This window comes from Trichoplusia ni, chromosome 8 (assembly GCF_003590095.1).
Source record: "Trichoplusia ni isolate ovarian cell line Hi5 chromosome 8, tn1, whole genome shotgun sequence".
NCBI lineage: Eukaryota > Metazoa > Arthropoda > Insecta > Lepidoptera > Noctuidae > Trichoplusia > Trichoplusia ni.
The window spans coordinates 14,344,537-14,363,840 of NC_039485.1; the positions used below are offsets into that span (position 1 = coordinate 14,344,537).

Below are 19,304 nucleotides of genomic sequence, written 5' to 3' on the forward strand. Positions count from 1 at the left end.
ATAATATACTAGTATTAATAAAATTGGGTTGCCGCGAAAGCAGATCGAACGCCTACACGCCTCCATTGACGAAAGCTGAATAAGTGTGCGCAGTCTCTTAGTCGAACTGACTGACTGAACTTAGTCGCACGATTATATGATTCGATTTGTATTTTTTTTTTTATTCTAAAGACGAAGTTAACGATACAGTAAATCCAATTTAAAACATTATTTTTTTGTTAAAATACATTTTCTATGGCTACTTTTGCTATCTATTGTCACGTATAAAATTTTAAGTCAAATAAAAAGATAAACATTTGAAAACCTTAGATTATATACGTTTTTTTGCCATGTCCCGCTTCTAACGGAAGAATCCCGCTATTTTCACTCATCAAGTACCTACTAGTTAAAAAAAACTGGCAACGCTGGCCGCAGCACAGGTACATTCTCTCAATTTTATTCAGCGTCGTATTCTAACAAACATTCTCACCTAGAAAGTGCATGATGGCGTGACAAGAGAATTTTTACTTTCATGTTCTGATATTATTGTCAGGCGCTTAGATTTATTTTATTCAAAGTATCACCTTAGGTATCAAGGTAGTTTACAAGGTATCCCTAAGGTGATACATGATAGGTTTCATGAAATAAAACAACAGAAAATATTGTGAATATTCCACAGAATATATGTAACAAATCATAAAGGAAATATTGAAATCAGTTACAATTAGAGACCAAGTTTACAATCCATGGTATCATAAAAATGTAGAACTGATTAAAGATAAAAGAAAGAAATTGAAAGAACATAAGCCAACTCCCTTTCTTGAGATATAAGACAGAAATAAAAAGCTAATGACAAACTTAAACCACTTCTCAGTAAATGTAAAAAGTTAAAAGAGTTCATAATACTCTTTCAAATATAGAAATGTTGACAGTTTCTTTATTTTTGTTTGTGGACATGCACTCCGGTATTATAAAGTTATCATATAATTATTTGGAAAGAGTGCAATCCACCTTTTTGTTTTTTTTTCAATTTTTATTTATGTATTTTTATGAGCGGGATTAACAATGTAAGGTGTTCAAAGCATTAAATTTAACAAGAACAATAAGAGTTCTTGTAACTTAAAAAGCTGGTCATTTTTAATTATTTTGGCCACTATGAAGTAGACTATCTACTCTTTCTTAGTAGCTTGCTGCTTAGCTTGGTGGGCCTGTAATACAGCAACAGCTTCGTCAACTTTAGCTTTAAGTGACTCTCCATGTTCTAACATATGGAGAAGTTCAGAATTGTCAATTTCCAAAAGCATTCCTGTAATTTTACCAGCTAAATCAGGATGCATTCTTTGAATTAACGGGAACAAACGTTCGCCGAGCATTTGCTTTTGCTCTTGAAGAGGTGCAGCAGCCAGCATAGTTGCTGTCAATGGCTCTTGACCTTGAATGTGCACTGCAGGCTGTGGAGCCGGTGGGTTGCGCATGTTGGCAGTATATTTATATCCTGCAGGCCGGCCGCTTTGAGTAACAAGTGGAGCACGAATGGAGGCTGCTGTTGCCACACCTTGCTGCCCAGTAATGGGTCTAGCACCCAGTGAAGTGCGGAGCGCAGCTTGGGTTGGGGCTCTAGGGGCCGGACGGAATGGCGCCTGCATATTCGGGTATCCTGACGCAGCAGTTTGAGTGCTAGGCCTTACAGGTGGCTGCGCAGTCCATCGAGGCGAAGGTCTTATTTGAGTCATTTGAGCAGGACCATAGAATCTTTGAGCAGGCGGAATGGTTGGTACAAAGTAGCCACCAGCACCTCCTGGTTGGAATATTTGACCCATTTGCTGCATTCGCATGCTAGCCATTCTTTGCATGTATTGAGAAGTCAAATGAGCTTTACGGTCTTCCTTACGTTGAGCCAATGCTACATACAAAGGTTTTGTTCCAACAATGCGGCCGTTCATTTCTGTCACAGCTTTTGTAGCTTCTTCAGGAGATGAGAAGCAAACGAAACCAAATCCTTTGCTGCGACCATCTTCTAACATGACCTGAAACAATAACCAATGTTACAATTTTAAAGTAATTATGGTTACCAGTCAAAACCAAAATCCATTCAATACTGGAATGGGTTCATCTGGAATAGAAAAACATTAAGAAACAAAATTTAATGAAGTCTCCAGTGTAACTTTTATCCATTATAACTAGTAGTTATTTAAACATTGACAGTTAAAATATTACTTGAAGTGTGCATAGGTACTACTCACCTTTGCAGATGTTATAGTTCCGAAAGGTGCAAATTCCTTACGAAGACGTTCATCATCAATGGTGTCATCCAAGTTTTTGACATATAAGTTAACACCTTGATAACGAGTCAATCTTTCAGATTTCAGTTGCTCGAATTTACGCTTGAGCTCTTTTTGACGTTCAGCTTTCTTTTGAGCACGTCCTACATACAACGGTTTACCCTCTACAAGTTCTTTTCCATTTAATTCCATACATGCTCGTTCTGCAGCATCAGGATCTTCAAAAGCTACAAAACCAAATCCGCGAGAAGAGCCATCATCCTTATACATAACTTTGTGGCTCGTTATGCGGCCATACTTTTCAAACATGTCTTTCAACATTTCATCACTGAAATCTTCGCCAAAGTTTTTGACATAAACATTTGTAAACAACTTGGCCTTTTCACCAAGTTCCTTTTCGCGTTCTTTGCGTGGAATAAACCTACCAACATAAACCTTTTTTCCGTTGAGTAGCATTCCATTGACTTTTTCAATTGATTTGTTGGCGGCTTCTTCAGTTTCAAAATGAACAAATCCATATCCTTTGGAGGCACCAGTTTCGTCTTGAGCAACTTTGCAGCTTAGAATATTTCCAAATGCAGTAAAAGTGTCATACATAGCTTTGTTGTCAATAGTTTTGTCAAGATTTTTAATAAAAACATTCCCCACGCCGGATTTGCGTAGAGAAGGATCTCGTTGGGACCACATGATTCTAATAGGTCTTCCTTTTAGAATATCAAAATTCATAGTGTCCAAAGCTCTTTCAGCTATAAATAAAAGAGAACAGAAATAAATGGTAAATTCATAGATAGACTCAAGTACCTCTACTATTTGCATTCTGGCAGGGTAGCCTTAAAAAATTAAGAGATATTTAGGTTTATTATTTTAGGCATTTGAGCCTAGTAAAAAAACAAACAGCTGTCTGTTTAATACTATAATAATTTTTTTAAACAATTATCAATAATATCAAGCATCAACCAGTGTTAATGGAACCATGATCTATTCAAGTACATTAAACTATCATGTTCATTGTCATTCATGTTTGTCACAGATTTTTTAATCTCTGTTAAAAGAAAGCATAACTGTGAGCATTTAATCTATTGGTTCATGGTAATTCCATGTAAAAGACAAGATAAATGCTTTTATTCTTAAATTAAATGCTTAATATGAGACCATTATTTTTGTTTGATGCTTATTAAAGGAAATTAAACAAAATAGTCTTATTTAGTTTCTGTTCAGCAAGATAGGGATGGAAATATGACAATCACAATTATTTTATTACCTACAAATTTTTGACTATGTAGTTCCACAGCTGTCTAACGATCGTAATGTGAAAAAAGGAGATCACAAAATCAGCGCAAATGATAGTAGTTAATTGCCAACAAAATATCAAGAATAACCAGTTAGTAATAACCAATAAATTAGTATGCAACAACGAGGTAACATTAATTGCTTAATGAGAACACAAAGCACTCGTGCTTTGTGCATGATTACGGCCAATCATTAGTGTAACTAGCCTACACAATTGCAATTTTAAAAGATATTTATTTTACAATTTTGACCATGCTGAACTGTAAAAAGAAGTTGTCGATCTTTATGAAATCCACTAAATCATTTTCGCTTTCAATACATTCTCAAACCGATTAGGATGCATGGAATGATAAAAAACTTCAAAACGTGCATAGCAAGTATGGCAAACTATTGCTAAATTAATGATAGTTATTGTCCTTGAGAATTATTTTATTTTAATTTCATACATGACTTATTAATTAAAAACTTATAAAATTTGTACTCACCATCAGCGGGCTGCTGAAAATTTACATAAGCGTAGCCCAGGGATCGACGAGTTATCATATCGCGACAAACGCGGATAGAAAGAACCGGACCAGCGGTCGAAAATTTTTCAAACAACATGGCTTCAGTGATATCAGAGTGTAAATCCCCGACATACAAAGATGCCATTGGGTAATTGGGAGGTCCAGGATTCATTTTTAGATTTTCACTGCGGCGGTTTACGTAGACATTAACTTATACGTAGGCAAAGACCAACTTCACTTTCTCTTTATAATGACTATCGCATTCCTCAGACCACGTTGCACGCTTACGTACACTAACTTAAAATCAAGTGATTCCCGTTAATTTTTAGTATTTTTCTATTTTTTTGGGTTTTATGATTTTTTTTGTTTTTTTTTTTTTATTTTACAAGAATATTTCACGAAATTCTGAGGATTGTGTGACCTATTTTCGAGGGAACACACAACCTCACGTGAACACACCTTGCCCACCAAAGGAATAGATGACGTTTCACAGAAACTAAGATGGCGTACCCAGAAATGGTAGTTCTACCAACATTCAGAAAACTTAATGCTAAAGCGCTCACCACCGCTATATTGTCGTAAAGGCGTTCGAACGGTCGAATATATAGCTTTTTTTCACATTTTACAGGCTACGCCATCTGCTTTGTTATTTTTTACTTTCCGAGGCTCAATTATGTGGATTATTGATAGTTTAGCAGCAATGACAACTTAAAGAATTATGAGTATGATCTTATGGTCGAAGCTACCAGGCTTTCGACCGTCTTAATATGAAATCCATCAGTTATTTCGATGATTGAGTATTAAAGATAAAAAATATCATATAAAAAATAACAGGAAACTGGAAAAAATGAATATTGTAGGTACTATTTTCATTATTTTTTTGCAGTGATTTTAAGGTTTAATCATGGCTCATCAGTTCATCATGTCTAGGGCTACCCTGAATACATTTATCTAGGACTTGGTTCTGCATAAATAAACTAATAAACAAAACTCTTACAATTTGCCATGGAGAAAATATGAGTTGATTTTATTCTCATATATTTGTTACTAATAAAGAATGATATTGTACTCTCCATGGCTATCTGTCGTCCGGCGCCAGTGTATCTATGAACTATGACGCTAGACAGTGGTAAAAAAGTATTATGGTCAAAATTAGGCCGACGGCCTAATACCACGGTAAAAATAAATTTATTGTACTAAACATCAAAATAATTATCATAACTACTTATATCATCTGCAGGCGAGTGTGACTCGCACTCCACAGTTACTAAGGACTTTTACTAAAATAAATTAGATCGTAATCTCGATCTCTCATGGATCTGCATAATTTAGTTTTTTAAGAATTTATTAATAAAAGTTATTTCATTATCATCGCTAGCTTTCGACTATGTTTGGACCGTTTAGTTTCATAAGCAGTGTTACAAGGAGGCTACTATCTGTTCCCCTTAACAGTATTTTAAATTGTATTTCTAAATATGGACTCTGGGTTCGAAAATAAAGATATTATTATTATTATTATTATAGCTTAATAAACCTGTGATCGATTCACCTATGCGGTTATAGCTTAGCCACGAGTTCGTCTAAAAGTTTAACTTTATTTAAAAATAAAAATCTACAATTTCCAAAGCTAAATTCATACACAGCATTTTAGGTGAATGTTGAGTGAAGTTGATCGATTTCGATCATTTGCTGTAATAAAGCTGTATTAGTTGTAAGGTAAGGACTAAAGGACTAAGCACAATTTATTACATTAATAAATTTGCACTCAGTGATATAAAACGTAGACAGAATTTTTTCTCTGTCTACGCTATAAAACGACGATTTTAAAAAAGATCGTCCACTTGTCTACTGGATGGCAATAGACAATTTTTTTCATTAACTGTCCTTCACGGAATTGGCACTCAAAAAGAAAAATAAATTAATTGATTATATATTATTAGTGTCATTAATTTCATAAAAAAATGAAAGAAAGCGGCGATAATTGATTTATCAATATTGTCATTTTAAAATACGCAGGCTCTTCCTTGAAGTCTGTTATTAAAGACGTTAGTGTTGCAACCTCAAATGTTGAAACATGCTTGCAAAAAGGACTGGTATTTCGCTTAGTGTTACCAATGTAATCCACGACACTAAATACTTACTACCGTCACTACTTGGTTGGTTGGATTGATAGACTATAAATTTTTGCTATGTACAAGTAAAAAATTGGTACAAGATTGTTGTTAAAATACGGAAACTTATTAAAAGTATTTTTTTTGGCTTTTTATTATCATTGACAATTGGTACGTACATTTAATGGTTCCTATAAACATTTTGAAGTTGCAATAGATTTTCCCATCGTTTTATTGCAGTGAAAGTAGTACATACTTTTGTAATTTTTGTTGATAAATGTTCTGATTTCTCTTGCATATGCTTACGCGTCACGAATTGTTTCAGGCTGTAGATTCCGAAGTGTTTTCGATCTATTATAGATGGACTGTACTTTTTTAATACGAAATTTGCGCCTTTATCCTAGGTTTGCCTATTGAGATTGTCATTTTAACCACCGGCATTTCATTTCGGTAGGTATAAACGCATCATTGTTTTTTTTTCACAATTTAATCCATATGTTGCGATATTGCTTGTTTATACAATTTTGCTTCCGGCACCCAGAATGAGTAACATGATATTTAACACAGTTTTAATGTAAAAGGATATAGATGACATGATTATTTAAGTTTTAAATTTATTCAAAAAATATTCAAGTTCTAACTAAGATTGAAACACTTGCAATATAAAACGTATACAGTTATTTAGAGGCCTTTTATGCTATCCTAGAAGACAACTGCATGATAACAAAATTTTTGACATTCTATGCTGATTTAATTAGGCAGTATAGGCCTTAAAACTTTATTTGAAAAACAAGTTATAAATATGTGACCAAGGAAAATATTGTGCATTTAAATTTTGTTAAAAAATTATATTTCTTTATTTTTAATCACTTTTGCCAATTAGTTTTTATTTTCGTTTTAGATATGGCTGACAAAGAGCAAGTAATCCAAGCTTTGAGAGCGACTTTAATTTCTGTTAAAGGGGCTCTGACAATAAAGCAATGTAACAGTAAGTTTTGTATGCTATTATCGCTTTTTAAGGTTTAGTTCTCTCTACTCCAGTATGAGTGTGAGGATATCAAAGTAAAAGTCTTAACTTTGGACCAGGTGTTGATTGTAAAATTAATTGTATTACGAGATGCTGGCTCGGATCATAGTAAACATGTAAAATTATTTGAAAATATTCTACGCTATCTTCAAAGTTATATATGTTTTTAATATAATTATCAAATTGTGGGTTGGTATCAACTAACCAAGCCTACCAAACTGAAGATCTAAAAACGAATACTCAACATCTATTGATGCTGATACTGATATTTGTAATAGTGCTAGTCATTAAACACTATTTGATTTTGGCCAAGCAACATTTTTTATGTGTTTATTGAGTTTATGAAAGAAATACTTTAAAAATGTGTGCAGGAGACTATCGGGAACTTCAGGGCGAACCAATACCTTTCAAAAAGCTTGGTTATTCTACTTTGGATAAATTGTTTTTGGATGTTCCGGGATTTAAAGTAACACAAGTAAATGGGGAATGGTATGTTGATGCAATAGCTAGCCAGGACACACAACATATAGCTGCTATGGTTTCTCGACAAAAATCTAGTAAGAAAGCAACACCGAAATTAAACTATCCAGTAAGTAAATATGGTTATTAATAAATGATATTTTTATTAGAACTATGCTTATAATAAAGCTTAGCCCAGGATCCAGACATAATCGTTCCTGTGTGGTTATCATGTTTTTTTAAACTATAGTTGATGCCCTGGTTTGGCCTACTTATACATAATTATAGTATGGGTTACAGTTTATTATTATTTGTGCTGGGGATTTTATTAAGTGATAAAGGGTAAGAGTTCACTAGTATTTAGAGATTTTTTTTGAGAATATTAAAATTGTAATGTTCTTAATCACAAATAATGTCATTTCACTTCCATTTATTCTTATTCATTTATAGAATCGTTTTCCAAAAAAGCAAGGATCTTGGCGAAAACCGGCTTCCACACATTACAGTTCCAACTATAATAATCAATACTCCAATCAATTATACAGAGTGAAGGCCCCGTTTAATAATAACAACCAGTATCATAAGGTATGCTATCATTATTTTAACAAATACATAAAGATGACGCCTATTGTAATATCAAGCACAAACTTAATAAAAGAACAAATTCAAACCTTTATACTGTGCTCTCTGAACAAGCCCTTAGAAAAATGGTCAATTTGCAACTGTTAAAAGCATGAGTCATAATTTAATGACCATCTTACTTTGAAAATTTGCTAGCCTTTGTCCTATTTTTTTATAAAATTAATACACGTATTTTTTACATTCTAAGGCCCGTTTTACAGGCAGAGTATATTGTTGAAATATTAGTAATAGTAGGTATGCGTGAGTTTATCGACACTGATCTTCCTCCTTTTGTTTCGATTCAGTGATGTTTTTTTTTTCTTCTACACAGAATAACAAATATAATTCAAAACCGAACGAAACGAAACCTTTGCTTCCAAATGTGAAACAAAATACGAAGGTCACTAGTGATCATGTGGAGAAAATATCGAAAAGTTCCAACTCATCACACAGTTTGAGAGATGCCAATTTACATAATGATGAGGTTTGTGATATTATAATGCATAGCTTTGTGAACCTTTTTTTTGGTTGCGTGCACTCGAGTATGTTGCTAAAAAAAGTGCGTGCAGTCACTCCGCTTGGACGAATTGAAACTTCATAATGTAGAAATGAATTCGAGTGCCACGCATTTACTGATATTCTGTTTCTTTCTAATACCTTCCTATGGAGCGTTGAATGAAAAACGCAACAGTTCTATCATACCCCCGACATAGTAGCTTTAAGTGTTAAAAGCAACCTTTTTTTTTGGACGCTATAAAGATCAAATTTTACGTACTGCCTTCTTCTGTTCTCACTTCTGCACTTGGAATTGAACTTAGTTATATACAGAAATCAGTAAAAAGAAAATGCTATTTTTTATGAGAACACTAAGTTTTAGACAGTAGCGGTGTTGACCAGGAAAGAGCTTTTGTTACCATTCTGAAAAGCAAATTCAAAATGATTATCAGTTTCAATCATACCTAAAAACACAAATGCATATATATAGGAATATATATAGGAAATGAGATGTAGCAGTGAGTCGTACTTAGTTCGACTAACGAAGCCGTCGCGGTCTCGGCGTCCGGTAATCCTATTGGGTTCGAAACTAGTCGGGCGGCCAGTTAACCGTTGCATCATTAAAATTTAATAATAAATACTAATAAATAGGATAGATGAAAAAAAATATTAATTTTATTCCTGATTTGTTGATTTTTATAATAGAAAGAAACAAAATAGTTTTATGTTGATAGAGCTATGTAAACGTAGTTATTATCTAGTACATATTTAATAGCAAGTATGTAGCGTATGTACTTACAGATTCCAATTTTTATGTTCCTAGTTTAAGCAACCAGTGAGAAATCATGCAGAAACAGAAACAAAACAAAGTGGCAAAGTTTCAGCGTCGCAACGACTGTCTAATTTAAGAGATCGTCTCAATACGGTGGATCTTATACCTTTGCAGTTGCCAGCCGCTACAAATGAATGTCTGGTTAGTAGAGAAAGATTTATTTTAATTTCAATGTTAGAGTTTTAACATTATCAGATGTACCTGTTCTTTATTATTTTGCTTATATGCCCACTATTGAGCAAAGGCCTCCCTGTTAACCTTCCAAAAATTCCCTGTTTATGCAATTCTGGCAACGTGCGCCCGGCATATCTGATAAGATCTTCGTACCACTTCTCCGTTGACCATCTCTACGACGATGTCCGGCTTCCGGAATCTAGTGCCAGTGCCAATCTTTGCCCATCGGTCAGGTTGTATGCGCGCGACGTGATCATCCCGCTGTCATTAAATTCGCTGTTTTTGTTCGACATGCGTTACTTGATTAATAGAGCGTAATCATCAGATTACTCAACTAACCCAGTAAATAAGTTGAAAAACGATACTGAATATACCTACTTCTTTATCTACTGTACAATATACCACATTTGGTAGCCGCATTTACTTCAAGATGAACTTAGAGATAATTGTATTTTAGTAATGTATTATGCCCCTAGGAGAGCAGTGGGCCCGTAACAAATGTCGTGCCGGCACATAATTTGGAACCTCCCCCAAATACTACATCTTCAGTTGAAAAACTAGCATGGACTTGTAAAAAGTTAGGGCTTCCAGAACCTGTCTATAAGGTTAAAGATATGGGGCCAAAACGAGGACCTGTCAGCTACGATTGTACAGTTAAAGTAAGTAACTACTTGATGCTTAAAATGACGAAGGAAAAATAAGTAGCTGTACATAATGTACATATTGCTTTTTCTTAACATAAATCTCGTTTAAAAAATATAGATTTCAAATATAATCGACTTGCCCAATAATGTGGAATATTTTTGCGTCATGCATACTTTTTATAATTTTTAGGTAGGAACTTATTCTGCCGGATCATATCCTAATTCCTCACCCTCAGAGGAATTAGCCAAAGAAGTGGCTGCAGTAAAGTTACTCGCAATTATAGAAAGTTCTGAGGCTGATGGTATGCCTACTTCTTCTAGCAGCAAAGCTATTGCATACCTCACTGAATTAGTATCAGAACATGAAGCTGGGCTTTGGGCAACTATTGTTCCTCATATGTACAGGTGTGTTGCATTAAATGAGTAAACTTGTTTAAATTACGGAAAATAAATTGTAAAAGTGATGTGCCAATTGATAATTGCAATTCGTGTTCTAATTAAAGGTGATAAGTAGCTACCGAGAGGCAATTAGGCTGTGGATTGACCGTGGTGACCTCAACCCCTCGCCTATTGGTGCAGTCTTTATATAATATTGTATTCATTGTATTCATTTTAGGCAAAAATATGGTGAGAACTTGCCAAGCAATTGGCAAGAACTAGTTGAAAACTGTCCAAACATTATAAAGGACAGAGTTGTGAATGGACGGCTAGTTCTTCTTCCCAATAAAGAGGTATTTATCTTTTTTATATAATATACATTAAAATAAAATTAGAAGAATCATTTAGAGGAGTACTTCCAAATTAATAAGCAGGTAAATTTACTACTTAATCAAATTTCTAAATTAGAAATAAAATTTTAACATAGCGTAAGAAATATCTTCTAATATATAAAATTCCCGTGTCATGATGTTAGTTAACGTACTCTTACGAAACGGCTTTACCGATTCGTAAAATAAAATATTTGCGTATTCAGTAGGTCTGAGAATCAGCTAACATCTATTTTTCATACCCCTAAGTGGTAAAGGTTGCACACAATCAAATATTTATTTTTTGGAAGAAATTTTTTGTTTTATTTTTTTTATAATGTGACATTTACTTACTGTTTGTTTACACTAGAATTTATCTGGAAACCAGAAATAATTTATAAGGCAAAACAGCGTTTGACGGGTCCAGAGATATGGATGATGATAAATTAGCATTTATATCATAACTATCAGCTAGTTGTAGCTAGACTAGTTAGTAGTAACTAGTCAGTTAATTCTTACACATCCGATTAGCTGAAAAAAAATCGGATTTGTTCTTATGTAAAATCAAAAATTTAAAACAGGGTGTCTGGTCATTTTAATCATAGCAATATCCCTAACTAGCTAACTCATAACTATCAGCTAGTTACTACAACTAGCTGATAGTTATGATGTAAATGCTAATTCATCATCATCCATATCTCTGGCATGCGGATTTCCGGAGTTGCGCTGTCATCACTTGAATTGCATGCCGTATGTCTAGATATATTTCTATAATTAAAATGACCACTTTTAACTTTTTGATTTTACATAAGAACAAATCCGATTTTTATTCAGCTAATCGGATGTGTAAGAATTAACTGAGTAATACCTTTTTAAACTTAAAAAATTGTTCATAATGTAGAAATTTAATACCATAAGCCAGAGTAGTGACTCTGGCTTATGGTATTAAATTTCTTTGCTCATTGTTCCTTTTTAGCAAGACGCCATGCCACCATATGTAGAGACAAGTGTAGCAGATGATCCTCTGGAAAGTGACTTGCCTCCATTACAATTCCCAGAAAATGATTTTTGGAATGTTTTTGTAACCGTTGCTAATTCAACACTTGAAATATGGCTTCGAATTATTGGACCGCACTATAGTGTAAGTGTTTAGATATACGAAAAAACACAAACTTAGTACTTTAGAATACACATAAACACCTGGCCCTCTTGTCCAAAAAGGGTTGAAATCTCACAAAAAAAGGCATTACATCTTTTTAATATTCATTTTAGGATGCCTTCGAAACGCTTCTGGCTGATATGTCAAGTTATTACGAAAACTATGGAACCTGCGTAGAAAAATCCATGATCATTAAAAATGCTTGGTAAGGTTTTCCACTGCACTACATAATACTCATTACATTCTTCATAGGTCGAAATTATTGCTCAAAATCATAGCATTAAAATTTCTTTGATCTGTAATAAAGTAAATACATAACTTACAGGTATGCTGTAAATTTAGATGATGGTGGTTGGCAAAGAGCTAAAATATTAGAAATCGAAGAAGATATGGCGACTGTGTTTCTAGGTGACCACGGTGACGACGACGTGGTATACCTTCACAAAATAAAAATATTAGAGCCACAATTCAGAGAACTTCCTGCACAGGTAAGAAACACAAGACGTGAAATTTGTTGTATCTAAAAAAAAGTAGGTTTTACCAAGTACAACACTTTTAGACGATAACTGTATAAAATAATGTTAAAAATAACCTAATCACATTTCAGACATGAATTCATCAAACTTATTTATTCAAGCATATGACGGTTTACGAAGTGATCGGAAATTGTATTTATGTAAAGCATTAAAACATGTTTTAACGTTTTTTTGTTGGTTTCCTATTTTGGTCAACTAATATCGGATGAAAATCAATCACTACACCGGATTGCGGACGTAGTTCACTTTGTTCAGGATGAAAACCATAAAAGCTTTTAAGTTTGAATGAAAACCGGGCATTATGGTGTTGTCGGTTCCCGCAGGCGATCCTGTGCCGCCTGGAGGGCGCGGAGGAGCTGGCGGCGAGCGCGCTGGGCGCCGAGCTGGTGCGGCGCCGCCTGCCCGGCGAGGTGCTGGTGGCCGCGCCCGGCCCGCGACACGACCCCACCGACCCCTCCGTCGCCGTCGTGCTCTACGACACCTCCACGCAGCGCGACCTCAACCTCAACAAGGAGATCGTGCACGACTTTTGTATCGCTGGCGCCTTCACCGTCACGCAGGTTGCTAATTGAGTACTTGATTTTTTTTTTCCTATAAAAGTTGAAAGATCGTATAGGTACAAGTTTTATAAAAAAAAACAATTTTATTTATCGCAATATTTCAAAAGTTATATCAAAATAAAAATCAACTTTTGAATCCAGTACCGAAGACTCGCCGACAACTCCCGAAGAAATCCGACCGCTTATTTTTTTTTTTTTTATTGCCAGCTGTAAGCGCTGCATTGTTATGAATACGTCACAAGTACGGTGACCACTCGTGGTGCGTTCACGTGTGATGTATCATGAAATTTTATGAATTTTTAATATTGTTATTTCATAACTGGAATATTAAAATATTGATTTTTCATTGTTTGCATTATAATCAATGAAAAATCACTATTTTTACGTTTTTGCACGTTACACATTAATAAAATTAATAATTCATTTTAAAAATATATAAAAAAATTGAGATCCCAATTATTGTAATCATTTTAGAAAATGCTTTTCGAATTGATCATGAATAGCTGAGATGAGTTTTTACCAAAATATTAAGAAAAACACCTTTCAACATAGAAAAAAAAGTACATAAATGTAGTCCTAATCTATACTAATGTTATAAAGAAATAACATTGTGAGGTGAAGCTGTAAGGGGTAATCCCTAGATCTATTTAAACGATTTTCAAATTGAATTTAATAAAACAAAAAAAAACGACCAATAGAAAGCTACGTTATTGTAAAACTGCTTTTTTTCAGGCTTATTAAGCCCATATGGTATTGATTTATATATATTCTTAAATATGTTTGGGAAATTAAGCGTAGAATATGTGCCTTTAACTCTGCACAGTTTAAACATATGTATATTATATTTATAATATCTTGAAAGCTATTAGCAATTACGCCGTTGCGTGGTTGCCATTGACAGAATGTATCCGTTTGCGTCGCGTCCAGCGCTTTGGGGATCGGGCGTGGTTTATTACATCCTCAAAGCCTACTAGCTGCGTGGTTTCATCATCATATTTTTTATTCATTCCGACCTTTTATTCATTTGTCCTACAAACGGGCTATTCAAACATAGTACTGAATATAAGCCGAACAGCAACGTCGGGGTCGTATTGCAGAAGCCGTGCGAGGTGGAGGTGGGCTGCGTGACGGAGGAGGGGCGCGTGTGGGTGTCGCGCGCGGGCGGCGCGGCGCTGGTGCGGGGCGCGCTGGCGCTGCTGACGGCGGGCCCGTACCGCCGCCCGCTGCCCGCCGCGCCGCAGGCCCCGCCGCCCGCGCCCGGCGCGCTCTACATCGTGCGCACGCTCGCCGGCGACTGGTGGGCACTTCCTCCTATTATCGTATAAACTAGTAATATTGCTATACTAAAAATACCCTCACATGTTTCTGTCATTGATTTTAAGCTGGTCTAGAGAAAAGGAGGTAAGGCAAAAAAATATAACAAACTAACAACGTCGTCAAAATACATTTTACGCAACAAGTAAATAGGTACTTATCGGACCTTCTTATTCAGAATGTAAAAAGTGATTATATTATATGGGGAATTTTTAAACTTGTCCTACGATATCAGATATTTCCTAAATTTATATTCCGTAGGGTTCGCTGCACGATTATAAGCGGTCTTGACGGTGAAGGTACCGTAAGAACGCAGCTCGTGGACAGCGGTCTCATTCTTCGAGCGCCGCTATCGTCTTTAGTCCCGCTACAGACTTTTTCACCAGCGTTAAATGCTTTTCCACATCAGGTAACAACTCCATGCATGACATTCCTATTTATGGAAATAAAAAAAATATTACAATTTTTTTTGACTTCAAAAGTATCATGAATATGGTAATTTATCCGTAGTTTAAAATGTAAGAGGGTATTTGTTAAAAAAAGATTTTTTTGTTTGTCAGGAAGAATTCCAAAAAAGGATTGGCTAGATATTTTTACTTTCATCTTGTAAGCCAAAAATACAGTCATCTAAAATCATGTGTGACGTTATTCTCCAGTATGCTATTTACTAGTAAATGAAGTTACTAGCCGCCACTACCATATTTAAGTGTTATTTATTCCTTTCCTTTCTAAAGAAGTATAAATGAAAAATACGACGTCAAGGTCATTATTTAGACTGAGCACCACCCACACCTTTGTCGGCAGGCGCTGGCGGTGCGGCTGGGCGCGGCGGAGCGCGCGGCGGCGGCGCTGGTGGCGCGCCTGCGCGAGCTGGTGCTGGGCGCGCGCGTGCTGTGCCGCGCGCTGGCGCCGGCCGCCGCGCAGCCGCCCGCGCCGCACGCGCCGCACGCCGCGCCGCACGTCGCGCTCTTCGTGCGCACCGGCCCGCAGAACATCCTCGCCTCCGTCAACGACGCCATCATCATGGAATACGACTACTTGCAACAGTAAGTGACGCCTCTCGCCCGTCCTGAGACCGTTCGACCTGATGCCGATTTCATTTCATGTTATAATTCTAGGGATAAAGTGAAAGAAGATGAAAAGGACACAACTAATCATGTGGAGGCTTTACATAAGAAGAAAGAGCGTATTTTTCGAAGCCGGTCTATTCTTGGTGACGACAGGTTGACATCGGGTGCATCTCTGCCGGCACCGCCTCTGCCTGCTCCCGGGAAATGCTTCGATGTGTACATTGCTATGGCAGCAAGTCCGTGGAATTTTGTCGTAAGTATACTTACAACGTGAAATTTCTTTACCTATATCAACAGGACAAACCTCATATTTTTATATTATGCTTACACAATCTCATAAATAAGTGTGTAAACTTTATATTATTTATAGGTACAACCAAACAGTACTAGACATACGCTTCAAACAATGATGACCTCGTTACAAACAGAATGTCCTAAATTGTCCGAGTTGGATGCGCCTATTAATCCAGCCAGTGGCGAATTATACACAGTTTACTATGATAAGGATGCTTCATGGTACAGGTAAAACATAACAGAACTTTGCAATCGCTCAAAATCAGTATATTTATTGATATGTGGAGATCGTTTATTGAAAAAGATTCGAAAATGAAGCATTCAAATTTATTTTTGCTTTGTTTAGGGTAACTGTTGCGGGAACTGTTTCATCGGAGATGGTTTCCGTATATTTTTGCGACTATGGAGACCTGGCACTCTTCGAGCCTAAAGCCTTGAGGCCAATACCTACGGGGGCACCACTAGCCCGCACCTTGCCACCTCAAGCAATAAAAGCCCGATTATATGGTAAGTGCTTTTTGCAAAGATTTTGCAAAAACGAACTTAGCTATAATTTAACTGTTCCAAGACTACCTAGATTTATCCTAAAAGAAGAATTATGTAATTAATATATAATGACTTATTTTTATAGATGTATGGCCTTTGCATCAAGACTGGACAGTAGAAGACTGCATAAGGTTCCAAGAATTATGTGTAGAGCAGCAATTCGTAGGAATTTGCAAAGACGTTGGAAAGGACCCACTTAACCCTAATGAGCCATTATTGACACTCGACCTTATTGACACGTCTACTGACGAAGATATTTATTTAAACAAACGATTAGTGGCGGAAGGTAGAGCACGACTTGCTTCCGCTTCTTAATTTTTGTTATCACGTGTATGGTAAATTATTGTCTATCTAAATTGCAAGGTGTAACAAATTACTCTAGCATTTCGCACGAAATTATCTTGAAAATGAGAGAGGTTTAACAGACTGAGTAACGCATTAAATGAGAAAGGGACTTAGTAATCAATTGTGTCGATAGTGAAAGTAATCATAACTACAACTATGTCAGAGCAGGTTCAGCAATTCATATCAAGACATTTTCGCCAAAAATATTAGAATCAAATTTTAATGTTCAGTTAAAAGCTGGTACTGGTAGATGTCACAGTCTCATATTTTGTTTTCCTTTTATCATATCCCAGAATACATGACACTTACATACTTCACTTTTTTATTTGAAAGAAAGTTTAATTTCGTTTCCGTGATAAACGGACTCATTTTTACTCGTAAACTTAAACACATTTACATTAACAATTAAATCCTATACAAAATTTATTATTCGCAATAACTAGTACCAGTTCCTACTACAGAAGGTTTTGAAATGACCCATTTTCAGATTTATTTTTCTTGAAGTGATATTATTTATTAAGCTTGGTGTTTATCAATTATATCTTTGGATAGGCAGACTAGAACAATGCTATATCTCCATAGCGTAAGTACTATATTTTTATAGGCGTAGAAGTTATCCTAGTGCTCAGTTCTTAGGTAGCCACATACCTAATTTAAAGTTTTTACAAGAAAGCATTGGTCTTGTTCAATTTATTATAATACGTAAAAGTTAATTGTTCTGATTTTCATACCACTATATCCGGCTTGGATACATATTATATAATTAATTTTACATTAAAATAATTTATTAGTGTTATCAGTAAGCGACATTTAGTTGCTTGGAAGATACAGTACTAGCTTATTAACCTGACCTAAAACATGTTTATAACCGACACTTGATGACTTTCATAAATGTAATTTTTTCTCTACATTCCACCTTAAAGTGGTAAATATGCCATGACACTTAATTGAGTGACGTTTGTAAATATGGTACTTTTGATTTTTGAACATCAACTGAGATAACTTTGTTATACCTTGAAGATTTCTGGTTTTGTTTATATCATACTCACTTGTTATAGTAATTATTTTGTTATAGATACATGTTTTATAGACTAAGTGTCTTAATAAATACATTATATAATACTCTTAATCATTGTTAATGGAAAGACAGATGTAGATCTTTTGAAATTTCGAATAATAGCCGAGTTATAAGAAATTCAAATATGTTACCTTTATTTATGATAAGATAAAACGTTTTTAAAGTAGTAATTGATCGATCAATCTGTTAATGACGGTACTAAAGCGATGTCAAAAACCAACGAATAGTCAATCCAATGTAAGTTAAACCCAATAGTAAATTAAAGCGTGAGTATTATTTCGAATACATTCGCGGAGTTGTTAAGCAACATTAATTATAAACCTTTTTTGTATTATAATAATTATTTGGTATGGACATATTCAATACTTTTTTTTTGTTACTGGTGTCAAATATCTTTTCCTGTGTCACAATATTTGTTTTAGTTAAAGCTTTCTGTTAATGTTATTTGTTTTCATCTTATTATTAAACTTGTGTATTTCTAGATAGATTGATTCACTAGATACTCCTGTAAAGTTTTCAATTGGTACCAATACATTGCAGTGCCGAAAGTCGTTGTGCATCTTCAGGTATTTCAATTTATTATAACATATTCTAGCTTAGCATTGAAGTGTTATAGCAAAATTCATGGATATGCATGCACCTACAATAAATGTGTAATCTCATTTCTTATTTTATTATATGACAACACCCCACGGAACCCAGACTAATTATGAAATGTTAAACGCATGTACCGATTTATTGATATAGGCAGATTGGACTTATGTGAAAACTTCTGCTACCTACTTCAATTAACATTTACAATATTTTGTGAATCAGTATGTGGCCAAAAATTACCTGAGTACTTTGCCCAAATTTATCACTTTTGATTTAAATCAGGGAACATTATTATATATAAACTTAGGAAGCTTTCGTGAGGATTGTCGACTATTTAGGCGGTTTTATCGGGATTGCCCGACTAGTTTCGTATTTATCCAGATTAGGTCCATAATTTAGGAGGAACCTGCTGGCAGTTATACCGCATTTATTAAATCTTAATTTACTTCATACTTATCTTAGTTCGCACTGTCTGCTCACATAGATGATAGTTATCACTACAAGGATAGTATTATTCCAGTTTTGACAAATTAAGTGGTTTTGATTAATTTTTTTTATAAAATTTATTACTGTAATTTGGTCATAAATTTGTTGGTGGGTGTTTTATTTATGAGACAACCTATTTGTTTTGCCTATTTGTAC

General features: G+C 35.0%; 2 protein-coding genes across 3 annotated transcripts; one reads left to right on the forward strand and one right to left on the reverse strand.

The window, feature by feature from the left end:
• Window positions 1-639: 639 nt before the first annotated feature.
• Window positions 640-4,542, reverse strand: LOC113496349 (polyadenylate-binding protein 1-A). The gene is made up of 3 exons (XM_026875530.1): window positions 4,037-4,542; window positions 2,223-3,007; window positions 640-2,006 (listed from the first exon to the last, which is right to left on the reverse strand). The coding sequence occupies exons 1-3, from the start codon at window positions 4,227-4,229 to the stop codon at window positions 1,149-1,151; spliced, it is 1,836 nt and encodes a 611-aa protein (XP_026731331.1). The 5' UTR covers window positions 4,230-4,542; the 3' UTR covers window positions 640-1,148.
• Window positions 4,543-6,145: 1,603 nt separating this feature from the next.
• Window positions 6,146-18,730, forward strand: LOC113496904 (tudor domain-containing protein 7). Of its 2 annotated transcripts, XM_026876293.1 has the most exons (21): window positions 6,147-6,339; window positions 6,494-6,618; window positions 7,070-7,156; window positions 7,567-7,784; window positions 8,105-8,239; window positions 8,607-8,759; window positions 9,594-9,743; window positions 10,253-10,435; window positions 10,611-10,825; window positions 11,037-11,151; window positions 12,143-12,307; window positions 12,439-12,530; window positions 12,651-12,813; window positions 13,185-13,421; window positions 14,519-14,718; window positions 14,997-15,144; window positions 15,540-15,781; window positions 15,854-16,058; window positions 16,176-16,327; window positions 16,446-16,606; window positions 16,731-18,730. In XM_026876293.1, exons 3-21 carry the CDS (start codon window positions 7,072-7,074, stop codon window positions 16,958-16,960), a joined length of 3,249 nt encoding a protein of 1,082 aa, XP_026732094.1. In that variant the 5' UTR covers window positions 6,147-6,339; window positions 6,494-6,618; window positions 7,070-7,071; the 3' UTR covers window positions 16,961-18,730. The 2 variants fall into 2 exon arrangements, with proteins under 2 accessions (XP_026732095.1, XP_026732094.1); XM_026876294.1 differs by lacking the exon at window positions 6,494-6,618 and having other exon boundaries at window positions 6,146-6,339.
• Window positions 18,731-19,304: the final 574 nt, after the last annotated feature.